The following is a 24,022-nucleotide window of genomic DNA, read 5'->3' on the forward strand; positions in this document are numbered from 1 at the left end:
GGGAAGGGTCCTGGCTATTCCTCAATATAGTGGCATTTTGGCTTAAAAGAGCAGAGTAAGTTGTGATCTACAGACACAGTACAGGTGGCTCTCAAGCTTTAAGAACACCTGTGGAACATCAAGCAGAAGATGTTACTTCCACTCCATCCATCACACAACAAATCAAAGATCAGTGCAACTTAATTGATCTACAAGTACAGGGCCAGTTAAGAACAGTTGTTCAGCTTAAAATTCACTTCAAAGAGCAGAGCACAGGGAGAGGCATCCCCTATCTTTGTATCTGTAATACTTGTACGGAAGCAGTGAATAGAATTGCCTTTCAGTAAGGAAAAAAGAGAAATGGATATTTTTGGCCTATAGGTGCATCCTGGGTACCCTTGGTCTTGGTAATAACTACACAAATTTCATCTATTTCAACAAAATAATTTTATTAGATACATGAATATAAAAGATTTACAAATATATCAGTGTTTACAATGCTGCAGTATACAAAGTAATACATATTTAAAGTCACACACACAAATTATTAACTCTGTCTCCAAAATATTGCATAAAAATACTTGGATTAGTACTGTGAAACTGACCGAGCAGTCTCTTTCTCTCTTTGTCAGAGAGCTTTGAATCTTCATCAATAGCTTTCAGTAGAGACAATAGCTCAGCTTTTGTGGTCTTCTCTGTCGTGGAGCGATACTCTCTTTCATCAAGCTTTTCACAAAAGGTATAGCCTAGAAGGAAACATGAGACATTTAGATAGGTCTGTAGCATCTGTGGTGTTAGCTATCTTCTTTAAGAGTCAAGTTAAAGATTGTTTAAAGTAAACCTTTTTACATCATCTCATTCCCTTTTATTTTGCATCTGGGTGCATGACAAGAATAAGCAGCTTGGTTTAAGCTTACCTGTTATCTTACTAGGGTCTTGGCCTGTCTGCAAAGCCAACAGTTTATTGCTGACCATTTTATGCAATGTCCCTGGGATCTTGAATAAACAGAGAAGATGGTCAAATAACAGCTTAGAATAGGCAATTCTGCACAAACATACAAGATAAAAGCTAGACAACAACAAGACTTACCTTTAACACATCTTTTTGGTGATCCACCAGGAACAAGATCAGAAGATCAGTTTTCCCTCTGGATAAGGATTTATTGTTGATAATAGCTTTAGAGAATGTTCTTTTCACAACCATCCTGTTGTCACTCTGAAGAATAATATGAAATAACCAGGAGAATTACTCTCCCCATTTAAAAAGGGCAAGGCATCATCTGTGTTTTTTTAGAATCTTTTTTCTGTAGATACATTTAAGCCACAGGTGTTTTCTGACCTATAACTGGGATATCTAGATATCAGTAAACAAAGCAACAACAGTTCAGTATGCACGTTTACCTCCTCCTGTAGTTTGAGCTCAGAATTATGTGCTGCAACAGCCATGAAGTACAGTAGCCTCCTGAACTCCTCCCTGATTTGGCTGTCCAGAAGTTTCAAATAGAGTTGAAGAGCTTCTAAGGATTGTTCCATCTTCCCATTCACTGGGGAAAAATAAAGCTATTGATTACTATAATTAAATATTATAATAAAACACATAAATGTGACACTGAAGACCTCACCCCTCTAAAGAGAGCCCCAAACATTAATTCCCACCAGAAGTTCTCACAGGCTGATAGCTGTTTGCACACAATCTTGAGAACAGCCTGCATCCAGGCTTTCAGCCTGCTATTTAAGATAGTACATTTTCAATTAAGCTCAATTACAGTTCACACTCCATTCAACACAGCTGAAATAATGAAAAAGGAAAAAAGGTTTTGTTAAGCAAGTGACTTCTCACTGTGGAAATAAAGATCTCCCAAGAAGTATGGAAAATACCCTAGATAAGTGATCTAGCTTGATGAATTAATTGCAAACCATTCTGTAGAGCTTTGCTAAGTTTTAATGTATTTGGCTTTACTATGCTGAATATAAGTTTTAGATGACTACTTAAATAAAGTGGGTTGTGCTAGTCTTCTCCCTTTACCTTGCAGGCAGGAAGTATGGGATATAAATGCAGAATATTCCCCCTACCGTGCAAAAGAACAGTCAAGGAAGAGGAAGACCAAGAAAACGGAGAGCAGGAATAAGATGTTAATTGAGAACTAAAACATAGAATCATTCAGTTTGGAAAGAGACCTCTAAGATCATCTAGTCCAGTCTATAACTTAGTACTGAAGCCCACCACTCAACCATGTCACTGAGTTCTGTATCTACATGTTTCTTGCAGACCTCCAGGAATGGTGACTCAACCACTTCCCTGCACAGCCTATTCTAGTGCCACACAACTCCTCCAGTAAATAGTGTCCAAAACCCTCATGTCCAACCCAAACCTCCCCTGGCTCAACTTGAGGCCATCTCCCCTCATCTTATCATGTGGTGTTTGGGAGAAGATCCTGGTTGCCACCTCATTATAGCTTCCTTTAAGGTAAACCTTCAGAAGATCACTAAACTACTGTTTCTCTCTAAAATACTGTTTAAACATAACATTTAAGAAACTGACGACTCTATGGACATGAAGGGGGAGAGCTATGACCTGGATATAAAGCATCCACTCAGCTCTGAGTTCATATCCTATGGTCTAAATATTGAACTATAAATGGCCTAATATTAGTTTCCTATGGATATTTGGTATTACTTGGTATCCATGGAAACTAAGTTACAATGCTTCATTTTCATAGCCATTCCACACAGAATGGAACACAAGCTGCAAAACTGCATGCAGTCAGGGCTAGAAATTCCTCTTTATTTCAAAACCATCTTTATGAACAGAGATTAAAAGCCCTGCACAAGTCAAGCTTCAAGCTTAGCTGCTGTAGTAAATACAGATGTTGTCAGTACCTGTCTCACATAAGCTCAGGAACTCGTTTTACTTACCCAGTAGTTCTGCAATTCCTGGATGAATTTCAGGTGCATGGCTTAACAGCGGCTCCTTTTTCTGGCCATAATATCTACCAATGTTTTCAAACAACAGTAGCTTCCATGCATCTGCTTTGTCTGGTTGATCAGGCAAGTTTCTGCTAATATCTACCACCATATGATCCGGAAGGTATTCCAGGCAATCTATCGCTGCTGAGAGCCATTCGTCTGTTCTGGAAGACAAAGCAGTTTAATTTTGCAGTTTTACTTACTGGCACTTTTCAGAGTTGGCTGCACTCTGCCACTGAAAGTGAGTATACTGGTTTCTAGCCAGCAGACACTGTGTAGGTACTTCAATACATTACAACTTGGTACAAGGATGCTTTTCCCAACCCACTCAGATGATAGCCATATGCCTCTTTGTTTAGCTGGGTAGGTTACTAACTTTTCATCTTGATTAAATACGTAGCAGTTGTAAACCTGGTAGTAGTTAAACCTAAAGCTAGTGACGTCCTCTACTGTTATAGGGGAGGATAAAATTATTGCTAGATAAACAGAAACCCGAGGCTTGATCTGATTGGTAAGAGTTTTTTCAGCCCGTACTTTCAACAGCATTTGTACAGTTTCAGGCTCAGTTTTCTCTTGGTATTTTTAAAAGGTAAAGTAGTTAAACTATTCCCTCACAGGTAACTTTTTGTAATTTTTAAAGAAAAAAACTTCTCGGTGATAGCAAAATAGTCTACTTTTCACCCCCTCAAGTGCAGTAAACAGTAGCCCTCCCCAAATATTATCAAATACCATCATTGCCTTCAAAAACCTCTTCTAGTGTTCAGCAGAAATTGCCTCATCTACTTCCAATTCAGAGTTTAGCAACTGCTATTTGCTACTGAATCTAGTCTAACAGGTAAGGAGAAATCCGCCTTTTCACTTCCTTTTTACAGTACCACAGCCTATTACACTTCTAATTAAGATCAACTGTGCATAACACTTGTATGCAACTTTGAACATGATTCTGCTCTCAGAGGCAAGTAATGAACACTTACTGGGAGTCACTGAAAGCCTTGAGAATTTCTCTGTCCAGGTAGTTACTTGTGATGATGTATCCGGTTGCCTTCCTTGGTTGTGGAAGCTGAGGTCTGACTGCTTGGTGCTCAAGTAAAGAGTCCAGGAGTGGAAGGTCTACAAGCTGCAGCAGACGAGCAATCGTTTGTTCTTGCCATACTTCATTAATAACTGGGAAGGGTGGAATACACAAATCACACAGATCAAGCAAATGCGAAAGAAAGATTAGGAAAATGCCAACTCCCCTTCCTCCCACCAACCGTAATCTAACAGATTAATTTTTCCAAAATAAAGATTTACAGTAGCAGAAAAAGCGTGTCCCTTATCACTTAAGTGCATTTTATCACTGCTAAAGGAAAGAATTAGCCATTTGTTTAGTTAACTGCAAGTGTAGGAGAACTGCTCTTTGGATAAGTCTGAAGTGCCTTACATTCTTTGTGCCCTAACTTGCAAGCAGTCTTTGTTCTAGATAACAGAAGAACAGTGTAGCAGTGACACTCTATCCTTATCACAGCTTCCTCAGTTATGATTTGGCTCAAGCTTTGAGAGTTCTCAGATGCATTAACATTTAAAGCCAAATGGAAAAAAGGCACAGTAGATAATAGTTTAGTTGGAGAAGACAGGAGTTGTCAGGAACAGTTTCACACAGTACAGAAGGTGAGCTGGACAGTGCAGGTGTGTTGTTGGAAGGTTAGGGAAGAGTTTTAGCTAACTGCAGACAATTGGCTTTGATTGAGTCAGGCATGAATGTACTGCAGGTGGTTAAACATCATGTAGAGTCTTCCTAACTCCAGTTAGGATCCACATAGTTGTGTGTTCTTCCCCATAAAGTTCAACACTGATTTATTTCAGCTGCAGATGAGTCCTATCTGATAAAATAAAGGTTAAAAGCAAGCCTGCAATAAATATAACCGGTCTTTGTTGTGACTTGGCGTTCAAAACAAAATAGTATGAGAGTCAGTTTGACTCCACCTCCATTCCAACAGCCAGCCATAAGCTTTTGTAGTCCTACAGCTATTTTCTTCTTCTCACACAAATAATTGGGGGATTATTCAGCTTACCTTGACGGGGCAAGTGTTCTGAGACATTTACGTGAGGGGTATTTGCAGGCTTTAAACTCAGGTTTTCCCAGAGATCCTCCAAGCTTTCTGCTTTGACAGGAGTAGAGTGAAACATGGTCCTCTGATCTCTGAGATAAAAAAAAAAGTTTATATATTCTCATCCATACATATGAATAACAGAACATACAGCACATCCAGATATGAATATCCATCTGAGATTAAAGGTAAGATCTTCCCCTCCACCGCCCCCAACACATAATTTCTCTGGCCAAGCTACACAAGAGGGTGCACAGTATCTTAGAGAAGAGTTGTGTGCAGTAGTTGCATGCAAGTACATAGTTCCTCCCTTGGAGCTTGTCACATCTGGCATCAGCAAGCTGCGTCAATTACCACAGAGAGGAAGAGAGGAAATGGTCATGGAGAGAGATTTATATACAAGTAACACATGCAAAGTTCCTCCCCAAGTCTAAAGTTTTCGGACTCTTTTTCTAATGGTGAAGTGAGGCCAAAAATTCAGAGCTGCTCTTGAAAAAACTAGAAGGTGGTTGCCCCTTAGCAACACCACCCCTACAGCTAGTAGGCTAGCTCCTGCTATCAACTAGCAAAAGATTTCAGAAACCTGTTACCCATTTTTAATGGGTTAGCTAGTTCTTCTCATAACTGACTTCATATGCTATCAAGTAGAAAAACAACTCCAGCCATAAAAATCACTATTCTTCCAAGCATATTTGTTTAATTTCAATTCCTACAGCTTTTCTTGGTTTAGGACACTGCAAAACCCTTTTTGACGTCAATTATTTTTGACATTTATGTGACAAGCCATATGTATCAATGGCTTTTTTCCTTTCACTAAATGAAGAAAAGGTAATTCAGTGGATCAGCACCCTTCCCAGAAGGAACACACCTAACACCTTCATTCTACACAAACAGGTACATTATCTTCCTTCAAACTATTTGTCTGATATATGTCTTGTTCATGATGCATGCATCTTTAAGCATTTTAAATATCATACTTTGTTAAAGCGTTTTTAATTCTCTAGAATTCTTGTGTTCTTCCCAAACAGACTTTGGACAGTTTGCATTAGCAGAGGAGACCTAGTCCTAAAGAGGCAGCGGGTGGGAACCCTGACAGAGGGCCTAGCCATTCTTTCTCTCCACTTCTGGAATTTTCTGACCAGTTGGGTTCATGCACTTAAGTTTTTAATGTTTGCTACTCTCAAACAACAACAATCATGTACAGTTATTTTTCTTTTTTCCTTTTTTTAAAGCAAATTGTTATCTACATTGTAACATATGCTGTTTTGTGACAGTTTAGTTAGTACCAGGGCTTTCTTTGCCCACTTCTGAAGAGGCAGAGGAACAAGCCCTAACAATCATGCTTCCCTCTGGATCTATGTTGGCATGCAACAGCTTAACAGCATCATAGCTTGCCACCTAGCCAAGGAACAAGCCGTATACACACAAAGGAACAGCTGAAAACATTTTAGAAAGTTAAGATCTGAAGCCTAGTCAAGCTAAGATAATGAAAGCAGCAAGCAATTTTGTGTGTTTTTTCCCTTAAAAGCTGGATGGATTACTAACTTGTGCCACAGCTAAGTGCACAGTGACCAAAGACTTGCCCATTTCATTAGCCAGTTTGATGCATCTGAATGCCAGTTGGTTATACTGGTTCAGATCCCAACAGATGAGTGTGTTGCAGATACTTATCCTCTACCTACCCCCCCCTTCCATGAAGGCCATGTGATATCAGAGAGAATAATTAACTATGCAGGCTGAATTATTTACTCAAATTGCTGTTTCCTAAGTATCTTCTACACACAAACATCCATAGGGTAGCTACTTCCCAACCCCAGTCCTCTAACTACGCTGTTCCTCTTGTTCTCTTCCCTCCCCCAGAAAACAGAGGCAATTTTAGTGGAAGTGTCACCTCCATGCTGCGTTACGTACTCACCTTTGTGGTGTACACTGCTGGTAATCTTTATCAATATCTGTTTGGCTTGAGACGTTTGTGAATCTGTAGAGACTGTTGCTACTGTCTTCAAACACAGACCGCTTGTCTTTGCCAAAGACTCTAGTGGAAACAGCCTCAAATACTTTGTAGTCCATTAGCGCTTGACACACTCGCACTATTTTAGCACGGGAAATATCAACATCCCCAAAATACTTGTTCTGTAGGAGGTGGGCAAACACAACATCCACCGCATCGGAACCAATAAAACAGTCATGGTAGCACTTCAGGTTCTGACGACGCTTTTTCACTTCCACTTGAGTTTGAAGTGCGCTGATAATGCTGCTCCAGACATACGTTGCTCCAAAGGGTTTCTGTGCCAAGCTAAAGCCTAGTGATACAAGAACAGAAAGAGGATAATGATTGAACTCGTACTGCAATTAGAGGAGAACTTCCCCCTCTCCGGCTACTAGCTTTCATGAAACATGGAAGGATTTAAGAAGTCTGAGGCTTCTAATTTGGCTTGTGCTGAACCAGCCTGCAACAAAGTATTAGTTCTTGAGCCTTACTCTCCTGGCGAGTCTGTCTGCACCATACCAACGTAACTCACCCTGGCAGTTGCTCTCATTACCATAGCCTGCAGCTTCAATAACAAGCAGCTTTTACTTCTCCAGCCTGATGCTCTGTGACACTGCCTTGCTGTGTACTCTTCCATCACCCAGCAGATGTACTTGCAGGGCCTACTCCTCAGCACGCTTGCTCCACAAGACTGAGAACTAACCGTACATACCTGCAGCTCCCCAGTTTCAGTAACGGAGACAAGAAGTATACAGCCGGGAAGGGAGAGAGGAAAGCAGGCATAAGGAGACATCCCTTGTGCCTTCAGGACTGTGTACACAGCAGGCAGACAGTGACGTGCTAAGCAGTAACGAGATCAGAAGTCCTTGAGACACGGTGCGCTGGACACTCAACCCACAGAGCAGCCCTCTGTCGGCCCAGCTCAAACCAGGACTCACACTCTGTGTACTCAGTGCCACTTCCTCGAGCTACACAGCCCTCCCTCAATAAAACCACTGAACTATTACTCATTTACCAATTTCAAGTTAAGAAAATCGTGCTAGCAACTGTGTGGCCAGAGGCTATAGTCAGCCTCAGCAAGGACTCGAGACAGAGCACGCCTATAAAATCCGCAGGTGGCACCTGGCTGCTAAGAGCTGCAGCCTCCAGAGGAGCTAGAATTAGAATGTTTGTCAGTAAATCAGAGGAGTAGCTTACAAAGAGATAAAGCAAAGCAAATGGAAGAAGAGACAAATCAACTGCTGAAGTACAAAATAAGGAATGAAGACTTGGCAGCAATCCTACAGACAGCCATCTGGGGCTGTGACAGACCTCAAACCTAATGAATTAACAGTGTGATGCAGTGTTTAAGAAGAAAAAAACAACACGCAATTTGTTCTGGAACATATTACCACGAACATTTTCCACAAAGATACAGGAGGTGTTCTTTTCTGTTCTGTCTGAAGAGGCTCTGGCTGGAGAATTGTATCCCATCGCAGGCACCAGTTTCCAGCCGCCCTCCATCTGCCTGGCAGCCCCAACACCAGCAAGTTGGGAAGGGAGAGCAAGAGAGCTTTTTTTGGGGAGACCACGATATAAGAGCATTCGGAGACGCTAACAGCTATCCTCAGAGCTACTATTAGACACCCACCTGCTTTTTGAAAATATTCACGTCAGAAAGTAAAACTTTTTAACACAAGGCGTTGGCACAGAGTAAGTAGAAGCGTGCTGGAACCTATTTTCCCAAGCTGTAAGAAGGAGCGGGATGAAATAGCCGCTGATAGCACCACAGAGCACACAGCAGCCCCTCCTGAGGTACCTACGCTGAGGTACAGGAGGAGCACCCCTCAGACAGCCCCACCACCGGCCGCCCCCAGCCAACGCAGCCTCCTCACCGCCACCCCTGCCCCCTCTGAGGCACCCCGTACCCGTGGGCCTGGCGGCAGGGCTACAGGCAGCCCCGAGGCTCAGCGCCGCCGCCTTCTCCCTCACGGTGGCCATGCCCGTCCCGGCCCGTCCCGCAGAGCTCCGCTCGCCACGCCGCCCCCTCACGCACTGCCCCGGCGCGCGCCGCCCGCCCGAGGTAGCCCGCTGGGGGGCGGGGCCACCGCGCCAGCGGCCCCCTCATTGGCTGCGCCGGGGTATAAGGGGCGGGGCTAGGGCGGAGGTTGAACGGCCGCCCGCGTGCCGCCGGGCCCCGGCCCCTCAGAGCGGCCCTCGTAACGGTCGGGGCAGTGTGAGGCACCCTGAGGGGCCCCGGCCGGGGGCGCTTTCCCTTTAGGGCTTCGGTCAGCTGCCCCGCGGAACTTGTCGCTTGAACTGGGCCGACAGAATAAAATCATTTAAGTCACTTCCAGGATAAGAATGGGGTTTTGTGATTTTCTGTCTGAAGGAAATGACCCAGAGCCAACGTCATTCTCTGGTAAGTCTGAGGTACTTTGTCCTGTGCTAAGACAACATATACATATATACATATTACTGACACACCTGAGATATATTTATATATACATATACACACTGACTACCTTTATACATATTACTCATCTCAATAGAAGCAGGCAAGAAGCCAAACTGAACTCCATGACATGCAACCTTGTAAGTATATGATGTTTCCACTTCATCGTTTTTAATATTCACGTAATACTAAAAAAATCACTTTGAAGTCTTGATTACTAAACTTTGGTTTTGCAGAATTCAATCTGTTGTGAGACCAGAGCTCGTTCTGTGAGGAGCACGCCCTTGCCAGCTCTCCAGCACCGTTCAGGTTTGCCGTCTTTTATCCTTATGTGTCGCACCGCAAGTTTGTACAGTAAGGGCACTCTAAGTTTGTTCATCGTATCCAAGTGAATAAACAATGGATTTCATTTTAAGCTGGGAGAGCTGGTCACAGCTAGATACCACAAGCTCTTATGGCAAACATTTCTTCTTGTTTCCTTGACAGAGCGGTAAAGCACTTAATGAGATTGTTTGAAGAGTGGAAGTTCCTCCTGTTAAATTTTTTCAGGTAGAGAAGCCTTACACCCACAGAAAAAGGAATCTATTCAAACTGTAGTCAACCACTAGCCTTTGAAAATGAAAGGTGATGCTGTCTTTCATCAATAGGAAGTGGCAAACACAGATTTCTCTCTTGGGGGACAGTGGGAAGACATTAAAAAAAAAAATAGTTCTGACTCACAGGTGTCTGTTTCAACAGTTGCTATTAAGACCCTAATAAAACCATGTCATGCATAGATCAATGTGGATTTCTATGATATATTATTTTATTATTCCCTATTTTGTAAAGGTTCAATGCTAGACCTAGCACTGCCAAAATAGTGAGATAAATTTTACTGCATGTCAGTAAATGCCTAAGTACATTTTTATTTTAAAAAAAATGCTTTATTTCAACAGCTATGTGAAAATTAATGCTGCCAATCATGCTGCAATGGATTTGCTGTAATCTTAAGAAAACTTAGACCTACAAAGACCCATTCAAATGGGAGGACACATACAAGAACACTACACCTTATGAGTGAACCGAGTTTAATGCACGGCGATCTGCCCATCCAGAAGTTAATAAGCTTCCCCGCCCCTGTATTTTCTTACTAAGTCATCAGCAGACAGATTTCTGTCTTTGCCTCCATGTTTTCCCCCAAGAGATCACAGCTATATCACACCAGTTTCTCCCTACCCTCTAATGCTATGAAGAGGTAAGAGACACTGGTGGGCAGGTGACAGCTACTGACTGGTCAGCCAGCTGTTGTCAAACAGGAACTGGTATCACAGGGTATTTAAAAAAAGCTATACAACTTTTAGTATTACAATAACGTTACCATAAAATGCTTTCTTGAAGCACAGATTTACACAGGTGGATAAAAATATATTAATTATTTTAATTATTTAAAATTGTGTATTTTCATATAGCCATTTTAAAGAATGACCTCTTGTTCAGCCAGTATAGACATTTTAAGCCAGTGTCATTCCTTAGACAGGTAGTGGAAAGATCTGAGGATGAAAGTGCAATATGCTATATTCAGCTTCACCTTCCACTACATTTTCCCCAAATGAACCTTTGTAAAGTTGAAGGCAGGATGCACAAAAGAATGCCAGTTATAAAGTCATAATTAACATCATTCATCCTCCAAATTATTTAGGGCCAACTTAGTGCCATTTCTATATACACGTGTAACAGTACCTTGTTCCAAAAGCAGTTCCCCTGAAAAATAAAGAACAACAATACAAAAAATAGAGACATGTACTGCTGTAGGTAAATTTCTTAAAGTGTGGTCTGTAGGGTGTGGCATAGGAGACTAAACAGTACCACTAAATGAAGTTTGATGATACATTCAGCTCTACTGTTGGCTTTCTATCTAAAAGTATTATGTGAAGTTGTACAGACAGAACAACAATTCTGTGATCTAGTTAGGGTGATTAAAATTGAATTTAAGCTGTGCAACTGAGTCCTAATTTGTACAGTTGTATTAAGCTCTTTAGAACTGTTCCATGGAATGTTTATAGTGAGAAACAGCAGAAGAAAATTCTATTTTGATCTGATTTTGAAGTCGTATAGAAATGTTCCATCTGACTGCATCACAAGTAAGAAGATGACCTATATTGTTAAGGATTTACAAACTTCAGACTCATAGAAACCCTTGAAAACTTATATGAGAACCTTGGTGTTTAATTAGAAGTATACAGCAGAGTATTTATATTCAACAGCCACAATTTCGGGCATGTCTCTTTGCTCAGGATCTGATTCACTCCCTCATGTCAACTACAGGTTTGCTTGAGGATACAGATGATATAAGATAATGTGGGCTCTCCTATCTAGATCTTCTCTGATTAGGGGGAGAGAGACAGCAAAATTAAAACTTGAATCACAAATTGAGAAACTGTTGAATCCATCTATGTATGCTAAGTGCTGTCTAGCTTTTTTCCATAATAAGTGTGGAAGTCGGACAGCCAGCCAGTGTATTTGGATGAGAGTGCACCTGTAACTTCCAGGCATTCTGGGCACAAATGAAGGAGATATAATTGCATACTAGACCTCATGGAGTACGAACTGACTGTATGACTGAGTCTTCTGGTATCGTTATTGAAAAGACAGAAGTTGGAAGACATCTTGCTTAAGAAGATGGAGGCATATTAAGAGAAAATACAGGTTGCTGTTGTATATAAGGCAGATCAATGCCTGGTTAAGGAATTTGGAAATGCTACACATTCTTAAAAGAAACAAAGGATAAAGTTTGTTTCAATTTCTTAAAACTTAAGACCCCAAATCTGCAAAATAAAAATGTTCTAAAACCAACAAATGGTCAATGTCCAAAATATTTTTTTTATATTTTAAGTGCCAAAAATTAGAAAAGATTGACTTCTTGCTGAAAATTGACAGACCAAGAAACAGGCATTCTTGCAGAAGAATATTATCATAGTGCTTATTTTCAAAAGAATTTAGATCCCACTTCTCTGAAGGATTAACACAGACTGTACATTTCACATGCCAATCTGACGTCTCATAAACAAATGTCAGACTATAGAAGACTCTAATATCAGATGTTTCTTCAGATTTCAATTGTCTTCCCATAACAATATAAGCGTCTAAGCATATTTCAACACAGTTTAAATTTGCATATACATAAAATTTTATTGCCATGATCGCAAGGTTCTAGGGGATTCAGTCTTCATGGCTTTGTTTCTGAAAAAGCATAGCAAATAATGCTTACCATAAAAATTCAAATTAAATATTCCAGTTATTTAGAACAGTTACTCTTTTTTTCCCCACTTAAGTACCAACAATGCCTGTATTCATTGCAGTGTGCTGAAGCTGATGAAGAGAGAACATTTTAAACAGTAAGCCCTTAAAATGTTGCTCTATTCCATTCACAAATAATGAGATAAATTTCATATGCATATGGTTCACGCTCTCACATAAATATGTATGAAAAAGCAACAGCTTCAGTTACAGAAATCTTTTAAAGTCACAATTGCCATAACATTATTAAATCTCCCCAATTTCTTCACATGAAAATACAAAGCCTGTTATGTATTTTGATTGTGAAACTGTCCCAAGTCTCTCTTCAACCTTTTTTAATCTAAAATTTAAATACATAAATAGCTATTCATACAACGTTGGATTGCAAAAGGCTGTATTTGATACAAGATTTGACGCAGCAAATCTGTCTTATTAGTGAGTAAGGTGTTCTGTTATTTATATTAAAGAGCATGAGAGGTTTGCTTGGGGCTGAACTCCATGGGTTAGAGGAGACAGACTGCATCCTTTAGGATGCAGAGCAGGTTATTCACAAATTCACTCTGCTTAGTCTCAATTTCCCATTACATTTGCATTAAAAGAGATCATGTAGTAGCAGGTTCTGTGGGATACAGCGATGCCATCTTGCAACATTCAATCCAGGATGCCAGCCACATCTGCCCCACCATGGAGAAGCGACTTTCAGTTGCACAGCTTGGGCAAGAGTGTGATTTACTCCTGAAGCACAAAACTTCAGTTTGATACAGTGATGTGAAATCTGTAAGGATTCCACCCTTGCATGTTTGAAGAGACCAGAACAATAAACAAGTTCCCAAAACAGAAGCTTCTGGATGACTGAATGTTTGAATTGACAAAGCGTGCATTGTTCATGAGTGCAATCCTTCCATTCCTGGGCTGGAATACCAATGTGGCTAGAGGACAAAGTCAAGCAGCTCAATGGCAAATGAAGGGCAGGGAGGCAAGAGGCTGAGCCTGCACTGGTGAACACTGACCTCCGGTGGAACACACTGCCCTCTGAATAGCAATCCACACTCAGGGGCTGGAAAGGGAGCAAGTCAGAGCCAGAATTCCTTGAGACTGCTTACTTTAGGGAAGTGTATGGGAGCAAAGAGTATTAGCAACGTGACCAGAAATGCAAGGGCGTGACTCTGCTTCTCAATTTTGCTATTGCTATTTTTTGTCTTAAATAGATTTTTCCACTTTTCCTCCTGCAGAAGTCTTCCGAGACATTCCAGATGATTGATTATACATTATAACCAGAGATTGATTACAGCATACCTAAGTGTGCTTAGCATAGCATGATCCTCGCAACGCCATTTGGATAAGACTCCTCATAGAGCTGTGAAGATTCACTGTCATCTGCACACTAGAAGCCTGTGTGAAAAGAATAAGCAGTCTCAAGCATCATCAGACACAAATAACTGAAAGGCCAGAAGTTACCATCTGCCCAGCTGGGAGTTACCATTTCTCAGGTAAGCTAGAGTAACTAACAATGTGAACTTCTGCACATTGCAAAACAAAAATGAATACATTTACTCATTTTACTACTGAAAGTGGCTTTAGGTAAATTCACAAAGGATTAGGGAGCTGGTCTCACCAGTTTATACAATTGTAGAGAACCGGAGGTCAAGCCAAGTAAGCAGTGATTTTCAGTTGAAGCATGGTGAGGTAGTAATTTACGCTGATCTGGCAGGGACAAGTTTCACAACCCTACTCCCAAAGCAAGCAGCAACTAGTGGGACCAGCTTAATGGGACAGTAGGAGCACACAAAATAAGGGGGGAGGGAGAACTCTAAATGGATTTGCCAATCATAAGTGAGTTCATGATTTTGACCACTTGACTTTTTTATTTAATAGCTATGTACCGGTGATATCGCTATTTACACCAAGCGTAAGGCTTGTGTTCAAGAGCAGAGGAGTCTTATTTGTACACGTGAGTCTATAATTCACTTTTTATATTAATGTACAATGTGCAGGGACCACCAAACCCTATCATGTCATGTCTTGCCAGGCCCCAGTTTAGGATGAGAAAACAGCCCTGGAAGCACTGCCTGCAGACAGCCTCGTTACCCCCACTAGAACTCAACAGAACTTGCAGAGTTCACATGGAAAAGAACATAACAATGCTTGGCAAAGTACTTTTTCTTTTTTGGACCAGCTGATTCCAGAATTGCAACACTTTGATCTTCAGGGGTAAGTTTTCTCTTCAGTTTCTTTTGAGCAAAGTCCACTGACTGTGGTCAATGCACCTCTGCGGCTGTTTGAACAATCGCTGGACCTTGCACTGAAGCAAATAAAAAACATTCTCTTACTCTCTCTTCTGTTACCAAAGTTTATGAATAGTAACTTCCATGTGGTGACCAGCAACAAAAAGCTAGGAGGTTTCAGAATCCAAAGGTGCTTTACTCAGTGAACACATTGAAATCCTTATTCTCCCAGAGCTTCGAACGAGTTACCAATTTGGACCTAACCACATGACAAAGCATTGATGCTTTAGTTTTTATTCAGTTATCACACCATTTACTTTGTTGCTGCAGCAAAAATGTGATACATGAATAATGCACAGAGAAATCACATTAGTAGGCACCATAGTTGGAAAGGAGAAGGTTGACAAGCAACATAATTTTACTTAAAAGGTCTTGCTGTCACAAGCCCTGGAAGTTTTAGAACACTATGGCATGTACTCCCAATTACATAGTTTAATATTTCAAGCAACACATGTAGATCAAAAAAAAAGTCAGTGACATAATCTGATAATAATTTGAACCAAAAACACCTACAAAACAAAACAAAACAAAAAACAGCAGCATTTTAAAGTAGAAACTTGCTTTGGGAAGCAGCTCTTACACACAGGACCATTATAGAAAATATTCCATCCCTTCAGATTCACTTTTTCCTACAAGCAAGTGGCTCAGAGGCCACTTACCGTGTATCCACATCAATATGGGATTTCAGCCCTCTGTGTAGGAAAAATATTCATAAGAAATGGAGTAGTTCATTGTAACTGGGAAAAAAAAATGAAAACCTTCTAGCACCACTTTTTCCCTATAGGTACACAGAGGTAGCATTCTGGTTAAGCAAGAAGGAAATAAACAAAAACAGTATAGCTAAAAGGCACCTGAATCACAGAAGTCGTCTCTCTTTTACCCCAATTTTCTGGTTCCTCATTTTTCACATCAGTTTAAGAACTGGCAGATACGCTGTGAAAATGAATGCAGAACATTTAGAACCAATAAATGTAATAACAAAAAAGTTCCTTAATTCATGGGATATAATGAAAAAGAAATGTGTTTCTTCGCATTGAGATCAGAAAATGTCTAAGTTGCCATTTCTTTCCCAACAAACTAGCTTTCCAAGACTTAGTATTTTAATAATAAATGACTGAGCATTATGAGTTTTTTGTTTAAAAGTGTTTTCACTTTAATGGGTTTAGTTAATAACATCATGAATGGTACAAAACTGTGTCCTTTTTCACATTTCCATACATTGTATTACGGACCACCTGAAAATCTGGACTAAGAACGCGTAAAGTGTCTCTTATATAGCCCTAGCCTCTTTTTTTGCCATATGTAGAGGAGATATGCAGAAAACATGCATTTGTTAACAATGACATGTTAATATTAGCTTAAACAATAAGATATGGCAGAACGTGCACACTGTAATGCACAGGTGTGTAACAGAGTAAGAGACCAAATGTCACGTGTTGGCAAAGAAAAAGAAATGACTGATGACACACTGACATTTTGCGACCATAGTTTTAGCTTTTCTGTTTTAAAATTGTTTTAAATAGTAGTAAATATTTAAATAATATTTAAAATATATTTCCCCTATGGAAATCATTTACTTGGAAGACAGCCTGTAAGATTTGCCTTTTTAAAAAGTAGTATTTCATTTAGACAATATATGAATACATTACAGGTCATAGAAGACCCTAAAGTCCTTAGCCATTTTCAGAAAGTTTTTCAATCCAATTTTGTCTCAGATGTTTTGCAAACAAGACTTTGGAAGTAGCATCTCAAAGAAAATCTGCCTTTAAGAGAAATACTGTTATGTCAATAAAAACAAACCCAATGTAAACAGGGATGCCATACTAAAGGAAATGACAGTGGAATTAAAAAAAAACATAGTTCATCACACGATTAGTTTAATAAATTTCTCTTTTGCTAATTCATAGTCTAAAGAGGGTTTTATTCCTTCCTAGTGCATCTTCTCTTGCAGTCACGAGTGCTCAGTTTCCACTGTCAGATGTCAAAGAATAAGGACCTCACTGTTGCTTCAAGAAAAAGACAAAAGATTGAGGTGTGGGTGCAGAATTATCTAAAATGCAACAGAACAAAGCATTTGTGCAAAAAAGTAACTTGTACATTGACTTTTTTTCTAAGTTTGCTTCAGTATAAAAAGCCTTTTCAATCCCACTAACAAAACTTTATTTTCATTTATGATCCTTCACACACTTGAAAGTTCCATGCTTTTACTCACTGTAACTGGTAAACTAATAATCCAGCCACCATCTTTGTAGCCCAAGATAAAGATGGAAGCTCTATCACATCTTTAGTAGTCTGGGGTAGTTTCTTTTATTCAAGAAAAGTTTTTCCTATGTTCTACAGGCACAGTGTTTGTTTAACTGGTCCTGGGAATAAAACAGCCAAAAATAAGCCAGGCCACCCTCTATGGCAGTGCAGAGCATCCTGGCCCATTTTATTTAGATACTTGTTGCTAAAGTTTACCTTCCTTTTAAATATGGAGAAACTACTCCAAAAACCTTTTTTTTTTTTTTCTTTCAGTTTCTAAGGACTTGGATTAAAACAAGTAGCTTCCTAAAGCTACTTCTAGATTCAAAATTCTAAAGGATGTATAAAGTAGCAGTAGAGAAATCATTTAGAAAGTGTAAAGACCTCTCTCAGTTAGTTGCTTTGCAGTGGTATAAGGGAGGGATGTGAGACACAAAGTCTGATGGGTTCATTGCTATACAATCAAGGAGCCAACTCTTGTTCCCTCAGTCTGCATCCTAACCATTTTTAAAGCTACAGGTTAGGAATTCCCAAACTGTGTTGTGTGTATCACCAAAAGGAAACAACAGAACTCCACCTGGGTGAAGAATATATATATATATGAAGAATATATATATATACATATATATTCCTCATGAGAGGAAATACCTCTCATGAATCTACACAGCCAGGAACTACTGCTGCCAATCACCCCCATCAATAAGGAAACGCTAAGTAAATTTGGGAACTCCTACTATAGGTTACATAGTACACCAGGCACATTGCTACTACGTCTCCAGTGTGCATATTTACATTAAAATGATTTTAGCTGATCACTACCGGTGGTAACTTCGCTTCATGTGCTAACCACAAACTTTAGCTCCTGTGAGGTTCAACACAGTATGACTGAAACAATGGCAACTCTTCAACCCTGTGCCTACCCTTCTTTACTCTGAAAAAATGAATTAGCTTTATGATTGCTCTAACATTCTGCACATTCTTCCTAAGTAAAGTCCACATCGCTATCCTTGATTATAGTAGACACAACAGTAGCACAATGCATCTGTTAACGTGATAGTGACCTCCCTTTTTAAAGCAGAAACACCGTGAAGAGGCTTTAAAAAAGGCAGGGGCACGTATCGATTTCTGTTCACTGTAGTCTGCATACAAGTTGTAGAGGAGAATTATTGCTTTTAAAAGATGAAAAGCTTTGGAAACATGGTAAACATCCTCTAAGGTTCTAAAAACTAATCAGCTAAAATTCTGTACATGCTTTACTATTCAAACCTCTATTTGATTACTCAAGATCAAATCATTGCATTTTCACATCTATTCATTAAACTCTTTATAGTTCTAAGGTCTAATGAATATTTAACAACTAAATAGGATCAAAACAGATAACAGGAAAAAAAGTCACATGGCAATGAACATTACTTCATTTGGCCAATGAATAGTGAACCCTGCTTTCTTGGATGAAATTAAGGCACTAAGTGGCAGTGAACGGATAAAGGAATGATTTTTTTTCCTATGTTTTCTGAAAAAGAACAACATGGTTTTTATTTTTTATTTTAGGACCCCAGTAGAGTAAGTATCCATTCTGAATGACTCAGTAAGGCATTCTGTTGGCAAATTTAAAGAAAATGAGAAAATGTTCTCCTGGAGTAGAGCCCATTACATTCATTGTCTGAGTGTGACTAGTGGCACTACTAACTGTTAACAAACTGGAGGGACAAAAAAGCTACAAGATGTCTGAAGACTTGAAAGGCACCAAAAAGAGAACAGCTCTGCAACTGCCAGTTCTACAAACAACTATGTAAGCTGTGTTTAACACTGCATATAGTCTATTCAATCATCAATCTTTGTTGACAAAGATAAAGTGTAATAGCTCCTCATTTAAACTCTCAGTTAATCAAGTGCTAGTTTAGTAAGAAATTTATTTTTGCGTATCAGAAAATACTTGCAGTGTCTAACACAACTACACTTAAAGCAAAACTAGTCTAGTATGCATTATTCTGGTTAACACTGAAGCAAACCTGTATAAACAAAAGGGTTACCTCAAGATATATAGTTTACAATAAGAAATCAACATATAAATGAATAGGATTTACTGAAAACAATGGAAAGTGTATTACAAAGATACATGAAACAATTTTAACCACAATATTTTCTCTGTGAAAAATACAACTATTAGTGAGATAAAATGTACAATTGAATTTTTTTTCCCCAAAACAACAAAAACAAAACAAAACTGCAGTATAAAGGAAAATATTTTTTTTTCTTCAAAACAGGGAAAATAGTTAAGGTCATTGTCTTTCATTACAATATAATTTGACACAAAAAAAGCAGTCATAGGATTGCACCAACTCCACGTTCAGTCTCCTGAACATGACAATAGTAAAAGGAGTCCATAAAGCATATTGACATTTCTGGATTTTATGATGGCAACGTATGTTCGCAGAAACTGATGTCACTCCGGCTCTGTTCACAAAATGTACAAAACTAAATTTGGTGGCCAGACGTATGTAAAAGTTAGTTCACCCCAACACTGACTATTCTGTTGCTTAGTCAGAGACGGAAAATCCTGTAGTATTTTAAGTGTTGTTATCTTTTTAGCAATAAAGAAAAAAGTATATGTAGTGCATGCTTTATCATTTGTCAAAAACATTTCTGAAAATAAAACTAAGTTATCCAATAGTTTACAAAATAGAAAATAATTCTTCAGGTTAAAAACTTGGTTAGGTTTATGTTTAGTTCCACCTCCAAAGGACCGATTTCATTGGCAGCATCACTTTTCCTCAGCAAGAGCCAAGGCACAAAGTTCCATAAAGAGAAACAAAAATGCCTACGAAGAAGAACGCAGTCTGGGTCTGGCATTATAAAAGAAATCAGAGCCTCTCTCTGAGCTTTCTGTTCCATCAGATTAGTGCCGTAGAAAAATGTGAGATTTGGAATACATTTTTGTTATGAGCATTTCTGCTGGACACGATTCAAAAGTTCACCAAACTTTTCAAAGAGATCCTCCACCCATTTGATATTTTTCATGCACAGCTGCACAATCTCTTCTTGTCCTAGATCCGCACTCTTCTTCTGAACAGAAGAAATCTATTTAAAAAAAAAGAAGAGACATGCATGCACACATACATGTTAGGCTGCCAGTACTACAGATTTTTTGCTTTTACAATGCTCTACAGTTAAATAGCATTCTACTTTTGAAGAAACCCCCTACCAAAACTGCTTTTCTTATCGTCTGAGCCCGAGCTTAACTCTTGTGTTTCTGCTACCTGGAATACGTCAATGAGAAATTTGCAGCAAAAAAAATAAACGAATGGGCATTCTGAGAAAAAAAGTAGCCCTTAGACCTGAGGGGTTACACAAGGTGATAGAATTTGTTTAATTTATTTGGAAAACAGTGAAGAATGCTTACCCCCATAGAAATTGGTTCCACACAAAACTTGTAAGCCTCATATCTGAATGTTCTAGGCCGAAGTGTCCATTAGGGGCAACGTATATGCTCAGAATGTCTTTTTGTTTGTCATAAGGAATTAATTAAAATAAAAGGAAGCTACAGTCCATGCTCATTTACCAAAAATACAACAATCGCTCTATATTTAGACTCAACTCCCTCAGTGAATTCCCACAATGAATGCAAATATACAGCATAAGAAACCCAATACTTACCTCTTCTTTACATGTCAGATATATGTGATATTTGTAATGATGGAGTGAATGATACAAAGAATACAACTGTATTTTTTCTGGATCTACCGTAAACTCCTGCAAGAAGAACAGTTATTTCAGGTAACTGCACGTTATGTTTCAAGACAGAGACATAACAGATGTTTTGTTCTGTAAATATTTTTTTCTTTCCCTAACAGATCAGAAATGGAATACTTCATTCACATAATTGCTTTGATATATTTTGGTACGCAGTAATTTATATTGTATCACAATTATCTCTTATCTCTATTTTCCCTACAAAATTATTTTGTTAAAACTCGTTTCGAGAATGCTTTCAATCCTTCTGAATGCACTGAATACACTTTTGTAATCTTGCAGCAAGTTTAAGAAGCTGTTATTATGAGCTACACAGTGATTTTACCACAACTGCAATGTTAAAGGCAACACACTGTTGCTTCAGCAACAGTCCAGGAGGCCGACTGTCACGCAGAAACATGGCCTGAAGTTCACTTCTTGTTCTGGTGGTGACAGAAGCAGAACGGGCTCTAGCAGGGCACTGCTGGTTGGCGTGCTACAACAGGTATGAAGCACAGCAACAGCAGAGCTCACCTCTCCCTTCCCATCCAACTACACATGCCAGCTGCTGCCTGCATAAGGGAAGTAGCATACTACTACTTCATCTTCCTGCAAACTCGAGTAGTTGCCACAGAAGTCTCCTGTATAGATATACTGGATAAGAGCATTTGGGTCTAAATACAGTAATTATGTGTAAACAAGACGTGTGGTTCAAAAGAACTTAAATAGCAGAATCACTCTGAAATGTTTTATTATATTTTGTGGAATATAATAAATGGAATATAACAACTGTGTTTCATAAATGAGCTAAACCAATGATTTAATATATAGCTTTAAATGTTGTTTTAATTTCTTTTTATTACAGAAAACGCATTTCATTCAAAGATTTTTATATTTTGATGAATCTACAGAAGAAACTAATAAATGAAACTGTTTTATACAAATATGGCTATCATATTAGAAGTCAGATGGTGGCAGCAATAAACCTTCTGGACACTCACCTGCGCTAATTTAGTGGTTGATTTAGAAGCCCTTAACGTTTTCTTGTTGTACGCTTTGCCATTCATTTTGATCTTAGACACTGATGTCCCTCCACTTTTTGTCTTTGAATCCCGAGTGATGACTGTCAGTTCAGGAAAGTTTTCCAAAGCATTCTTTAAAGAGAGCATATAATGGAAGAGGATTATGAAAAATTCAACCACAGTTGTTAGACTGCTGATAACTTTTCAAAGAAAAATTGGTAATTTGAGTGCACTCTATTATAAAACAATTTATTCTTCCCAAAGATCCAATAAAAAAAAAAAACAAAAAACTATCAGATCAAGCAACCATACACAGTTTGAAAAAACATGTCCACCTGGTTGTTTGCTACTGTAATTTTTCAAGACAAGATCCTCTTGTTGTATCTCAGGTATTATGCGTTTCTTTTATTAGAGTAAAAAAATGGCTCCAGTAGGCTATTTTTATCTTTCAAAATTGATTTCCATCCCATTTCTACACAAGAATCTCTAAGGCCAAGTTACTCAGAGATAATTAATAACTACACAGGTAGAGGAAGTCTGCCAGTTGCAGGAGAAATATCATGCCTATCCACCTTCATGGATTTTGTCCCAGCTTTTGTAAAACACAGATTCACTGTATCTCATCATATCTGTAAGGTTAGAAAAGCTTATGCACGGGGAATTAGATGACCAGTTCAAAAAAGCCCAAGCGTCTAAGACATGAACTCATTGGTGAAGTACATTTCTACAAGCTTCAGTACCGCATTACTTCCATGAGCAAATTTGAGTACAACTTTGTTGTACTGTGTTAGCAGCTACTTTGAAATAGTCATATTGTCTCAGTGACCAGATTATACAGCATAACATATCTAGTTAAATTGACATATACATTTCTTTGTACACAAAGAAATATTTCTACTGGACATATTAGTCCAGTATATATCACAGAATCAGAGAGTCATTCAGGTTGGAAAAGACTTCTAAGATCATCTGATCTAACCTAGTACTGCCAAGTCCACCACTAAACCATGCCACTGATTTCCACACCTAGACATTTCTTCAAGACCTCCAGGGATCGTGACTCAACCACATCCCCGGGCAGCCTGTTCCAACGCCACACAACCCTTTCAGTAAAGAAATTTCTCCTAATCTCCAGGCTAAACCTCCCCTGGTGCAACTTGAGGCCATTTCCCCTTGTCTTCACATGTGGTGCTTGGGAGAAGAGCCCGATCCCCACCTCGCTACAGCCTCCTTTAAGACAACTGTAAAGTACAATAATATAGGTAGACGTGTATGTCCAATACAAAACATGAATGTAAGAATATATTAATAATATAGCCTAAGGTGCTAAATTTCAACTACTGAGATAAAATATGAAGTTCACTATTGTATTTAAAAAAGAAAACAACAGTACTAATATTCAGTAACTTCCCCTATCTATAATCTCTTAGCACTTTGTATACATCAGCCATTTTTCTCTTCACTAAAAAAAAGCTCTCACAGAAAGCTATAAAACATATTGTACAAAATAACAGTTGCATACTAGTAGCAGTAATCTCGACTAGCTAACCTGTCTGTGTACAATATTCATAGCAAATAACTTTAAATTGGAATCACTTCTATAGGTTTAAACTAGTTTTTCTATCCACTGGAATAGCCTTCCTAAAGGCAGACTCCGAGTATCAGGGAGCTTTGGCCATTTCTGCCTTCCTCTGGAGAATTCCTATTAACCAGAAGAGTCTACATGGCTAAAGCACTGACCTGAAACAGACAAATTTGAATTGGAATGAAGGATCAAATACTAGTGATTTCTGCATCTCTGAAAGCAGAAGACAGAAAATGGTAACAATTATTTCCAAATAAATTTACACAGTTCAGCTAAGATGCTTAATTTACTGAGCTTCCAATAAAGCAAAAATACTATTTTCTCATTATGTTTATAATGAACACACCCAAAGGATGTGACAAACTGTTAGAACTACAAAGAATGCTACAGGCACAACTACCAAACACTAACTGCTAAC

At 39.0% G+C, this 24,022-nt stretch overlaps 2 protein-coding genes and 1 long non-coding RNA gene across 5 annotated transcripts in view; 1 reads left to right on the top strand and 2 right to left on the bottom strand.

Annotated features, from left to right (window-relative positions):
* Nucleotides 1-407: 407 nt before the first annotated feature.
* On the bottom strand, nt 408-9,056 carry DEPDC7 (DEP domain containing 7). Its single transcript, XM_084520204.1, has 9 exons — nt 8,934-9,056; nt 6,952-7,339; nt 5,001-5,128; nt 3,921-4,110; nt 2,896-3,110; nt 1,381-1,523; nt 1,070-1,195; nt 897-975; nt 408-725 (listed from the first exon to the last, which is right to left on the bottom strand). Exons 1-9 carry the CDS (start codon nt 9,004-9,006, stop codon nt 511-513), a joined length of 1,557 nt encoding a protein of 518 aa, XP_084376330.1. The 5' UTR covers nt 9,007-9,056; the 3' UTR covers nt 408-510.
* Nucleotides 9,057-9,211: 155 nt separating this feature from the next.
* On the top strand, nt 9,212-21,984 carry LOC311437227. 2 transcript variants are annotated; one of them, XR_014693376.1, is made up of 6 exons: nt 9,212-9,427; nt 9,697-9,769; nt 13,397-13,561; nt 13,969-14,226; nt 14,612-14,687; nt 14,766-15,068. It is a non-coding gene; the product is annotated as an uncharacterized lncRNA (long non-coding RNA). The 2 variants fall into 2 exon arrangements; XR_014693375.1 differs by lacking the exon at nt 13,397-13,561 and adding an exon at nt 21,301-21,984 and having other exon boundaries at nt 14,612-14,947.
* QSER1 (glutamine and serine rich 1) overlaps nt 17,444-24,022 on the bottom strand; it is a 42,452-nt gene continuing 35,873 nt past the window's right edge. For both annotated transcript variants that reach the window (XM_084520216.1, XM_084520217.1), the window contains 3 exons: nt 21,999-22,151; nt 20,923-21,018; nt 17,444-20,346 (listed from right to left, as the gene is read on the bottom strand). In XM_084520216.1, coding sequence (XP_084376342.1) covers nt 20,206-20,346; nt 20,923-21,018; nt 21,999-22,151 — 390 coding nt within the window. In that variant the 3' untranslated portion in view covers nt 17,444-20,205. The remainder of the gene's footprint in view (nt 20,347-20,922; nt 21,019-21,998; nt 22,152-24,022) is intronic.

The sequence above is a fragment of the Aythya ferina genome, assembly GCF_964211825.1.
Source record: "Aythya ferina genome assembly, chromosome: 5".
NCBI lineage: Eukaryota > Metazoa > Chordata > Aves > Anseriformes > Anatidae > Aythya > Aythya ferina.